A 12,155-nucleotide genomic window follows, 5' to 3' on the forward strand; every position below is an offset into this window, starting at 1 on the left:
GAAGCCTTGAACATTTAGGATAATGTTGAGAAGATAATGTAGCAAAAAATTGGTATCATTATCCAACAGTAGTAGAAGGTAAGGGAAGGGGGAATGTGAAAGATGGATGAGGATATGGTTAATGCAGTCCATTGATTTACTTACACATCTCTCATCAGGTCATTTTCTAGTAGGTATCATGTTATCTCCGGTGGATTGCATGCCATTAATTTTGAAGCATGTGAAAGATTATGCATGCTAATTATTTCTTTGCATGACGTAATGGTGTATCTATATATAAAATAATTAAAATAAAAGGCTCCAGATTGCAATCCCAACTGCACCAATTATATTGAAAGAATATTAAATTCACTTCTTCTCAAAAAGAAGTCAAAGAGTGCAACTCTACTACTAGAGTAATAAATTTTCACCGGCCTTTTCAAAACAAAAGGAAGAAAAATCTAATTATCATTTAGTAGCCACGTAATGGAAATGACATATTTACACTTTCAAGAGAAAATTTTATGTTATTTGTTTAATTCTATGGCATTATAGAAGTAAAGTATTTTTAATATTTGAAAAGATTTTTATGTACTAAAAGATAATTCAGGGTCATTATGAAAAATATTAATAATTCAAAAGGGTGAAAATGAAATCAACCTAGAAAGAAAAGAATCGCTCCAAAAGAGATATTAAATCTTTCACTCTCAGGGGTCCCCAAAGATGAGTCTGGGCCGTCTGGCCCACCAGCAATAAAGAGAAGGTAAAGGTTGCAATCTTGTGACGTTACTGTGTGCTCATCCGGACAGCAATCTTGTGACGTTACTGTGTGCTCATCCGACAATCATCATACACATTTTGGATGAATCTTTAGGCTATCCATCCATAGGAGATCTCATCCATCCTCAATAAAGAAAAAAAAGGGGCATTTTGGTTCACACCAGTTGGAACAATTGAAGCCAACCTTCAATGTTGAAACAGATTACAAACAAGGCAAATTGACGATCCACAATCCACAGCCACATTAGCTATATTCCACTACAAAGACTACGAATTGTTCAGATGATTGACAGTAATAATTAGCGCAAGTGACAATCAAATAGATCACAATGACAAACTGGATGTGTTCACTCAATCAACTCCACTTTATGGAACTGCCAAGAAATACATGTTAATAGATGCAGCCAAATATTCTGGTAAGTGGTAGGTATACAAACCAACACAATAATACCATGAACCTCTAGATTTACATGGATTTAATTATTCTGCATGTACTAATGTCCAGGAGGAATAAATAGGAAAAAGAAACAATGGGAGATTTCCGGTGTGTCTCCCCTCTTCTATTCATCGCTGAAAATTGTCTTCTTACCTGCAAGAAGAATCACAACAAAACACAGTCAATGATTCAAGTACCTGATGTCGAATGAACCTCTTCATCAGAGTAGTTCAACTTCTATTTGAAAAATCATATTCAGTACACACCTTGTTTTGCTTCTATTAGATAACCTATCTTATTACCACCCAACTTTAGGAAGTTGGGAGGAGATACCCACTTATGACCTATGCGGTCGGTCACAAGTTTAACTCCAAACAATTTGTTGTGAGCAAATTATTTGATTGATGGTGGTTTAGCTTGGTTTGACGGGTCGATGCAGTTCAATGATTTAGCGGTGTGACGGTTTAGAGGAACAGCTTGGTGGAGCGACGGTTTAAGGAATGGCTTAGTGGCACAATGACTTAGAGCTTAAATTGAATGGTTTTATATGTTGGTTAAAAATTTAATGGAACCTAAATGTATTTATATCAAGAAAAGGTTGACCGTTTGTCCAGCTCATATCCAATATTCAAGCTCTTAAATGATAAAAAAGAATTGTCTAATTCAAACTCCTACATTTTCATTTCATTCAACAAAATGAACCAAGTGAAACCTAACCTAAACAACAAATGTCTTGTATATAGGAAGAGATCAACTCAGTCTTTTTGGCGAATAAACTAATGAAGTTGACAGGTAGGAAAATGTAGTGTAAAATGCAATAAATCAAATAATGGGTTCTCAAATATACTTCTTTTATTTCATTTTCACAGATTCAACATGAAACACCTAATGATTAGATACTCAACCAAAAGTATGCAATTTATAGCATGTGACCAAACTAGTTAGCTGCTGTACATGGTGCTGAAAATAATTAACACAATAGTCATTGAATTACCTGTGCCAGCTATACCCGCACTTTGCCTATTAGGAGTTCCACCACGACCCCTGCCACCTCCGTCTCGTCCCCTACCACCACCACCACGACCTCCTCCTCTGCCACCACGTCCACCGCCACGCTGACCTCCAAACCTTCCACCACCCCTGCCTCCACTATCTCTACCGCCACTCCTCCCACCACTCCAACCACCATCACGACTATCACCTCTAGGCTTTGCTTCATCCACTGTCAAGGTGTAGCCCCCAAGCTCAGAACCATTAAGCTCAAGTGCAGAAGAAAATGCACCTTGGTCCTTGAAATCCATGTATGCTATCCTGCAACCAGAAGACACTCAATGCCACTGCATAGCTGAAAAGCCCAGAATCTACATTGAAGAACTAAAGATTAGCGCAGTCCAAATAAATACAGAAGATTAAGAATTAATCTCCAGTTTGTATAGTCTCTGACAAAATGATAGACACGTACATTATCCAAGTAAGGGCCAATGACAGCAACATGTAACTCAAAACTACTATTTGAATATTTCCAAACATGGTCCCTAACATGTTCATCCGAATCCAGACATTTGACTCCACCTCTACATAAATTCAACAAGGCAGACCCTAATCACACCCCCACTCCCTCACGGAAAAAAAGAAAGAAGTAGAGGGAATAATCATCAAAACCACAAAAATAGTTTTTCCCTCCACACGTACTGAAATATTGATTATCCTCTTTAATCAAACATACATCAAGACATGGATGGTCCCAAATAATTCCAGTTCCACTCAAATCACTTCCCAATACCAGACAGTTCCAGGGTCATCTGAGTACCATTTACCATAAACATCCACAAGTAGTGATTTACTGATTTTATTGAAGTGGAACGTGTCTTGAGTGGACAAGGAAGACCAAACTGAAATACAAAGAGTACTAAGGTAAGATACTATAACATAGCACCTAACAAACTCATGTTAACCCTGGACTAAACAATCATTATAACAAGAATTATACTATAAAAATCACATAGAATATGACATTTGTAATCCTATTTTAATTCTGTATTTACTCCTCCAGAATATATAAAAGAATAAGATCAAAGAAGGCCATCGGTAAATTGTGGATTTTTTTTATACTTGATAGTAATGGATAAAAAGACAAATAATGCAGCTACCACACCACAAGAATATAACTTGATACACAAAATTAACTATAAAGCTAAATACACAGGGATCTCCAGTCTCCCAACAAAACCAGAATAAACTGACCCCTTAGAAGAGCCAGTTTCATAGTCCTTCGGTATGGAAATCCGCATTATCTCTCCACATGACCCAAAATGTTCTTCAAGGGAGTTCCGAATCTACAATAGGATCATTATGAGATAGAGCAGTGAGGTCATCAATGGGTCGGAATTAAATCGTCAGAATTAAATCAAAAGAACATGAGAGATACCTGATCCTCTTCAAGGGATTTATCAAAACCTTTAACAAATATAGTTTGGCTCTGACCTTTCCCACCCTTCTGGTAAGATGTATTTTCCTTCCTGCATAAGAAAGGAAGATTGACCATCGAGGTAATTAATGGTAATAGAACAATGATATTACAAATTTACTATCTCGTCCTACATTATCTACTCTTTTTGGGTTAAAAAACTATAGGCTCAAAAAGGGGAGGGAGGACGAAAGTAATTATTCCAAGAATCTTCTTGCACCTTTAATCAAATATTCAAATAAGACATAAAAACTTTGTACATCTGGTTTCTTATAGGAGCTTCAAAATAAGAGAAAGGGAGAAGACTAGCACCCGCTGTGAGGAGTATATGGACCCCTTTCACGGGCCAAATCAAGCCTCACTGCACGCCCCAACAGTTCCTGGCCATTCATTTCGAGTGCCTAAAAAGAGTTCAACCTTTGTCAGATTTTGAAGAAATCAACCAAAAGATTTTGAGAACATTATGATATCATCAAGACCGTTTACATGTGTCCACAAAGGGAACTTCTAGATGCTATTCTACGAAATCCAAAACTAGCAATAGATATAAGTAAAAGAAAAGGTGCATATTCTCTGTTGCTATAAAAGAGGCCAACAATCAGTATCAGGAGTTCTTAGCAAATATTAATTAATGAATCTATCATTGATGACCAAATAATATCTTAGTATCTTACTTTGTGAGCTGCTTCCTCAGTAGCAAATTCCACATGACCAAATCCCTTGAAACCTCCATCATCAAATGTTGCCAATCGGACATCAACAATTTCCCCTGCCTCTTTAAAGAATTCTGATCTGTAGAGAAGAAATTGAAAAATCAACTAATAGAGTGATAAGAATGAAAGCACTGAATTCAGTAAATAGTATGTACACATCATCTTGTCCAGCATTATATGACAAATTCCCGACGAATATTGTTTTCGATCCAGAAATTTGACTTTGATTACTAGCAGGAGTTTTAGGCTGCATAAAAAAGAAACAATCTTCAGTCTGGACAGCAATTAAGGAACAAAAGAGAGAAATTCCAAATTCCAAAACTTCAGGTCACGTACTTCTTTCTTTTCAGACTTGTTAATAGTTTGTTTTGCAGTCACTGCTGTTGCATCTTTCATCTTCACATCTATCTTCTGCATGGTTTGCCAAAATAATTCTCTTAAAGTAAGAATGTAGATGTGTAGTATTATGAAACGATCATCAAGTAGGCAACTATATATAGTAAAGTGATTGTAAGGACATCCTCATTGCAGACCTAGTCATTCTGAAGCTAAAGTTAAAAAAGTTAATCTTGATGGATGCAGAAAAAAGATATTAACTTCTTTAAATATTATGTGCCTGCTGCATATTCTCACTGCACCTCCCAACATCCCCCACCCCATGCCACTCCCCCGGCCAAGAAAGAAAAAAGAAAGCACAAGAAAGTGAGGTAAAGGGAGAGAGACAGAGAGATCATAATTAACCAAACAAAAAGTCTAGCTCAACTTAACAATTTCTTTAATAAAAAAGAAAGCTGTGATTTCATTACAGGTTTTCAACTTTTCATCAAGTATTATAACAAACGTAAACAACTCCTTAAATAATACTTTGAATTAAGTCTGCATATTGTCTAGGATCCAGAAAACAAACAGAATTGAACAAGTTTCCATAGATGAAAACAAAATTCTGGTAACATAAAATAATTATCTTAAGCAAGCAAAGGAATAATAAGACATATCTTCCTTACATACTCCACATTAATTAATTGTGAAAGAAATATAAGCTACACAAACAACACAAAAAAATGATTGATTGTTGATTGCCTAACAATAAATTAACAGTGACAAACATCAATTTAGTTGTCTATAGAAGTGTTTCTCTTATAATTTACAGATCAGGTTGATTCATAGTGCAACATTTTTGGGACACAAGATCCACCTATGAAATTCACATATTTGAATCCAAAGAACTTCCGGATAAGATTGAAAGACCAAAGACCAAAGACCTCCTCTTTTTCTTTGTGAAGATTAAGTATCTCAATAGTGAATAAAACAGTGTATTTATATGAGCTTCAAGAAACAAAATTCAAAAGATCATGTCCCTACATTGTACATTACCTCCTAAAAATGTATCGTACCTTTTTTGGAGTTTTATCTGGTTGTTCATCTTCATCTTCCTCCTCACTTTCCTCCTCAGAAGTATCCTCGGAGCTGCTGGTTTCTGTCAACGACTTCAGTGGCTACAGTGTTCAAAGATAAAAGCAATGGACAACTAAAATTGTCAATGGAATCAGCTGTTAAATATTAAATAAAATGAACTAACAATCTCATCAGTATCCTCTGACTCAAAAGACTATATCTTGACTTGAATTTTACCTTTCTGGGTTGTGCTTTCTTAGGTTCATCATCTGAGCTTTTGCCAGAGCTGTCATCAGAGCTTTCATCCTCAATTTCTTTACTGCCAGTTACACTTTTGGCAGCTTTAGCAGCAGGCTTTCCAGTATTTGAGGGAACAGAATCCTTTACGATGAACAAATAACAATTACTACTATGTACATGGCAAAAAATAAATAAATAAACCTGAAGAACCACTAACAAACCAAAATCATATTACCGGCACTCTAAGCTTCTTCCTTTGGGGCTCTTCATCGCTCTCATCAGAACTCTCCTCAGAGCTCTCATCAGAACTCTCATCTTCTTTGGCTTTACTTCGCTGTTTCTGATGCATATTAATTATGAAAGATCATGATCTAGATGAAAACTATGTGAACAGACAAAATAATGAAGATATTGATTTAGTACTATGGACCACCACATAACAACCCTCGTTAGCAAAGTAAGGACCAGAAATACAAGGATACCTCAATCATGTATAATGTATTATGACTCTTGAAGGAGAAACCCATTAACCCAAGCACAAATACTTGTTGATAATGGTGTTGTTGGGTCAGGGTCTAGCATTTAGAGTTCCAACAAGAATTAGTGTTACATAAGACAAGTCATGTGCTATCATGTAACATGTATCACCACAGTACCATACTGACCAGTTACCAGAACTTTTTTTTTTTTGGTTAATAATATTTAATAGTCACCGGCAGGTCCAGCACCAATTGTGCCAGCCACCAGACAACCTGTGCCTGCAGCAGTCAAATCCTTGGTCTATTTATGCCCACTAAGATATCTTCAACCAAGTATAAACAGCTAAATACAAGTACACAACTCAGAATGATATCCACTCACTTGTTTGGAACAAACTCTTTAGCTAATACAAAATAAAGCAGCTCTTGTATAATAAGAAGAAACAGAAAGAATCTTAAGTAGATAAAGCCACAAAAAGAATGTCCTCTTATTTTAGAAACATGCATATGTATGTGTGTGCATAGATACATATTCATTTAACACATATGTTTGGCAATGAAACAAAGAACTCCTCATATCAAGCATGTGTCTTCAAAGTAGAATCAATCTGAATAGTTTTATTCTTCTTTTATCAATACAAAAAGGTATCAATTCTAAAATCTATGAAAAATTGAAAACCAAGAAACAAGTTTATGTTGCAAACATATTGGACTGACATGGTAATATTAAAGAGAAAGGTTCTTCATTTACTTGTTTAAAATCCCTTTGCTCTGTGTCCAAAGGCCTCTTGCTAGGGATATTAATCTTTGCTGGAGGAGCCTGCATCAAGCATAATTATGCATTAGCAACTGGATAAGTAGTAATAATAAAAGAATGACAAAAGCCAGAAATGGAGGATATCATGAGATCACTTATAGCAATAAATGTATATACTACAAAAAAAACTAATAGAGGATTGGCTGTTTTGAACACATGGAAATAAGATTTGGTAGAGAAACCAGATTAACAAGAATTCAGAAAAAGATTGAAGCCAAACATACAATACGACATAATTAAGGATGTTAGTAGGGAAATGAGAAGTAAATTTAAGAAAAGAAGGATAGACCGAGACAGCAAGAGAAACTAGGACACCATAATTTATAATACAATTAAAGACAATTATGAAAACTCCAGAAGATGCAAGCGTTCTATTTTCAGCTTCACCGTTTTTGGCAGCTATTCCCTGTAAGAAATACATTTTGTACTCAAATAATAAAAACTATGAGGACTCCAATAGATAATTAATTTGCCTAAGCAAAGTAACTAAGTTGTGAAAAGCTGTCACTTGTGTAGGATGTACCTCCTCCTCGTCAGAGTCACTCTCTGAAGAGCTGTCACTTGATTCTAGCTTCTTTTGAGGCGCAGATGTCAAAGGCTTCTTTGCTGGAGCAGCAGAATTCTGCCAAGAGCAAGTGCAAATCAGCTCAAGCAACTCATGGGACAAAAAACTGTAACAAATAAAGAACAAAAAAAGAATAGCAGAACTTCTAAATGCAATGTCTTCAACTATGAGCACATCGAAGACACTAGGAGATAATTAATTTGCTTAAGTAGATTGTGAAAACTTTTGTGTACCTCGTCATCCTCATCAGAGTCACTATCTGAAGAGCTTTCACTTGATTCTAGTTTCATTTGCGGCACAGGTTTCAAAGGCTTCTTTGCTGGAGCAGCAGATTTCTGCAAAGAGCAAGTGAAATTGTGCTTGAACAACTCATAGGACATAAAACTTCAAGAACTAAAGAAAAAGAAGACTAGCAAAACTTCTATATACATTGTCTTCGATTATGAACGCATTGAAGTTGCTAGGAGATAATTAACTTGCTTAAGAACAGTAAGTAGATTGCGGGAACTCAAGATGACTTGCATACCTCATCCTCCTCATCTGAATCACTCTCTGAAGAGCTTTCGCTTGATTCTAGTTTCTTTTGGAGCACAGATGTCAAAGGTCTCTTTTCTAGAGCAACAGATTTCTGCCAAAAGAAAAGGGAAAAAAAGAAAAGAAAAACAGCAAGTGAAAAATCAGCTCAAGTAACGCATTGGCCAAAAAATCAATAAATAAATTGGGGAAAACTAGCAAAAGTTCTATAAACTGTTTCTTCAACTATGAAAACATTGAAGAATGAAGACTATGAGATAATTGATTTGCTTAAGAAAAATAAGTAGATTGTGGGAAGTCAAGATGACTTGCATACATCGTTCTCTTCGTCGGAGTCACTCTCTGAAGAGCTTTCACTTGATTCCAGTTTCTTTTGGGGCAAAGATTTTGGTGGCTTCTTTTCTGGAGAAGCAGATTTCTAAAAAAAAAAAAAAAAAAAAGAACAGCAAGTGAAAATCAAAATCAGCTCAAGTAACGCATTGGCCAAAAAAATCAATAAATAAAGTGGGGAAAACTAGCAAAAGTTCTACAAACTGTTCTTCAACTATGAAAACATTGAAGAATGAAGACTATGAGATAATTGATTTGCTTAAGAAAAATAAGTAGATTGTGGGAAGTCAAGCTGACTTGCATACATCGTTCTCCTCGTCAGAGTCACTCTCTGAAGAGCTTTCACTTGATTCTAATTTCTTTTGAAGCACAGATTTTGGTGGCCTCTTTTCTGGAGAAGCAGATTTCTACACAAAAAAAAAGAACAGCAAGTGAAAATCAGCTCAACTCATTGGCCAAAAAATTTCAACAATATTAGCGAAACTTCTATATACTGTGTCTTCATATGAAGACTCTTTATGATAATTAATTTGCATAAGGACAGTAGATTGTGAGAACTCAAAATGGCTTGTGTACCTTGTCATCCTCATCAGAGTCGCTCTCCGAAGAGCTTTCACTTGATTCCAGCTTCTTTTGCCACGCATCATTTGTAGTTTTTTTTGCTAGAGCGGCAGCTTTCTGCAAAAAGAAGGTTAAAAATCAGCACAAACAACCAGAGGCCTAAAACTTCAGTAAGTAAAGAAAAATAAAACTAGCAAAATTTCTACATACAGTATCTTCATCTGAACTACTGTCAGAATCTGAACTATCACTGGGCTCCTGCTTCTTCTTTGATGCATTTGCAACCACTGTGCCATTCTTAGTTCCCATGGTTGAAAGTTTCTTAGATGCCAGAGTCACCTTAGAGGGTTGCTGAAATGAGAGAACTTAGGCAACTTAGGCAACACGTTCAAGAACTACAAAGCTTTGCTGGCTCATTTACAAAGAATCAGAGGTAAAATATGGATAAAACCACAATTACAGAATGAAATTGTATAAATAGGTTATTTATCTACTAATAACATAGAATTATAAGATGTGTTACTAATGTGCAGGAAAATAGAACAATCAATAGAAAAAGAGGAACATAGATAAAGGTTTCTAGATAAGTAAAAAATACTGAGGGCAAACTCACTTCATCCTCATCAGATTCACTTTCGCTGCTGGTCTCTGATTTCCCTTTCTTGGTGAACGAACCAGCTGAACCTTTGTTAGTGACAGCAGGTGTTAGCTTCTCAACAGGAGCAGGTTCCTGATTCAATAGAAAAATGCAGAATAACCTCACATATTTGTAACATGGAAATGAACTATCATTTACATTGAAACTGAAACAGGCTAGTACGGTTTACATCATCAGAAGATGATTCTTCACTGCTACTAGTGCTAGATACTTTTGGAGGGGCCTTTACATCTTTCCTTACATTCTTTGGTGGAACTTTAACCTGCAATCCAAGCATTAAAAGTTTAAAATGCATGAATCAACATCATTCAGGAAAAAAAAAATGTGAAAACTTAGAGCATGAAGCCATTGCCATATGTTATAATAAGACATTTAATTGAGAAGAAGTTACAAAAGATTCTTAGACAAACTTGTTATTTCTTGTGTCCGAGTATCTAAACTTTTTTAGATTTTTAAGATTCACTACTCGCATATATGAGATAGGGTGCTCAGTATCCCCAACAAAACAATTCTCAGAAAGAAATAGGAAGAAATGACTATTATATAGAATTACAGTGAATAAGAAAATATAATCAGAGAAGGATATCTGACAAAATATCTAGACCATATGGTGTATGAATATGTTAAAAACCTCAAGTACACACCCTGTAAATATGCTAATACACGTAAACTATGATCATAATATTAATTTCGTATTTTCTAATATTTTCTGATAAAGGAACCTAATGAAGAATGCATGAAGCAAAAATTGATGTTAAAATATAATAAAAATGCATATCATTATCATATAGTAAGAAGAGAATTTCTAAGGCAGTAGCCCATGTTCCACAGTAACTTAACAGGTATGCCTATAGTCAAAAGACTCAAAACCTATGTTGGTATTGAAGAAATGGCATTTCAGCCTGGCAAGAATCACTATTAATAAGCAAGATGGATAGTTGGTAAGGAAGAATTAAAACCAGTCTATGGGCAACGTTGTTGAGAGGATAATGTGATATGGAAGAAGAAGATACTTTGAAGCACGCTGCAGCCCATTACCTCTTCTTCAGATTCTGAAGTACTGGAATCCTCCGCACTGCTGGTTTCTGGTTTCTTCTTAGGTGGGGGCTCCCTGGGAGCCTTCTTTGGCTTCTTATGATTCTCTTTCTGTTTAGGAACCACCTGTGACACTTCTCTCTTCTGTTTCTTCGCACTCACGGGCTTCTCATGCACTTCCACTGCATCCCTCTTGCCTATTCATAAAAAATGACAAGCTTCAAAATCTTTAGAGGAAGATATAATTGCATGAAATCCCATAATTCTCACGTACTACAACAGAATAAAATGAATAGTGCATACCCTTTTTGCCCTTTTTCTCTTGAGCAACTGGCACGGGAGCTGGGGCAACCTGCATTACAACTGTCCTACTGAGGAAGACAAGAAAAATCGAGAACTATGCGCTACTAAAATTTGTCGAAAGGTAATTGCCAAAATACCTCACTATTTGATTTCTTGCTAGACTTGCCCATTTCAATGAATGCTGCTGAAAAGAAAAAAGTATATATATATTTAGGAAAGATTAAACATGAAAAGGATCAGAATGGAGTCACCTGCGCATAATGAGGAGATATTTACGGTAAACTGGATCGACAGTTACGCCAGTTATTCAGGAGATCAAACAAGAAAGAAGATTGAATAGGAACAATCTAAAATCACCGACCCAAATTTGATTGAATCCAATCACCAAACCCGAAATAAATAAAAATTAAGAAGCACCTCAAAACCATTAAAAAATAAAAATTCATCCGAATTTTACCCCAAAAAAGGTCAAAACCCAACCCAACGCCGCAGAAACGGAAAAGCAGACGAAGAGGCGAGGGAGAAATAAAGCGATCGGACGTCCAAATCTACCTGGAGAAGGGAAACGTGGGGACCCCAACAATCGAAGGAGATCGTTAGGGTTCTGCGGAGGGTTTGAGGAGGTCCGATGGAAATGGTGGCCATTTATATAGTAGGAGGTGCGTATCGACTGTCGGGTCGACCTCGACGGGTCGGATTTGCTACACGCTCTCTTTGGGTTTGTTTGCAAATGACCACCTACCTTTTAGAAAAAGTGTATCAAAACGTCGTCCGTTTTATACAAATCAACCCCTCTATTTTATCATTATTAAATTTATTAAAATTATATCTTATATTACACACTAATCAAATTACTACTTTAT

The 12,155-nt window shown here is 36.0% G+C and overlaps 1 protein-coding gene across 5 annotated transcripts; it reads right to left on the bottom strand.

Annotated features, from left to right (window-relative positions):
• Nucleotides 1-1,103: 1,103 nt before the first annotated feature.
• LOC140772225 (uncharacterized) lies at nucleotides 1,104-11,933 on the bottom strand. 5 transcript variants are annotated; one of them, XM_073114185.1, is made up of 25 exons: nucleotides 11,845-11,903; nucleotides 11,430-11,473; nucleotides 11,293-11,341; nucleotides 10,993-11,186; nucleotides 10,124-10,216; nucleotides 9,910-10,026; nucleotides 9,507-9,647; nucleotides 9,312-9,413; nucleotides 9,041-9,142; nucleotides 8,722-8,823; nucleotides 8,398-8,499; nucleotides 8,105-8,206; nucleotides 7,830-7,928; nucleotides 7,241-7,309; nucleotides 6,246-6,350; nucleotides 6,008-6,151; nucleotides 5,770-5,871; nucleotides 4,712-4,786; nucleotides 4,531-4,622; nucleotides 4,337-4,454; nucleotides 3,975-4,063; nucleotides 3,624-3,714; nucleotides 3,440-3,531; nucleotides 2,190-2,506; nucleotides 1,104-1,348 (listed from the first exon to the last, which is right to left on the bottom strand). In XM_073114185.1, exons 2-25 carry the CDS (start codon nucleotides 11,460-11,462, stop codon nucleotides 1,320-1,322), a joined length of 2,559 nt encoding a protein of 852 aa, XP_072970286.1. In that variant the 5' UTR covers nucleotides 11,463-11,473; nucleotides 11,845-11,903; the 3' UTR covers nucleotides 1,104-1,319. The 5 variants fall into 5 exon arrangements, with proteins under 5 accessions (XP_072970286.1, XP_072970290.1, XP_072970287.1 ...); XM_073114189.1 differs by having other exon boundaries at nucleotides 11,430-11,476; XM_073114186.1 differs by lacking the exon at nucleotides 11,845-11,903 and adding an exon at nucleotides 11,750-11,779 and having other exon boundaries at nucleotides 11,430-11,476.
• Between the last annotated feature and the right edge of the window lie 222 nt (nucleotides 11,934-12,155).

The sequence above is a fragment of the Typha angustifolia genome, chromosome 12 (assembly GCF_048772165.1).
Source record: "Typha angustifolia cultivar Huaian chromosome 12, ASM4877216v1, whole genome shotgun sequence".
Lineage (NCBI taxonomy): Eukaryota > Viridiplantae > Streptophyta > Magnoliopsida > Poales > Typhaceae > Typha > Typha angustifolia.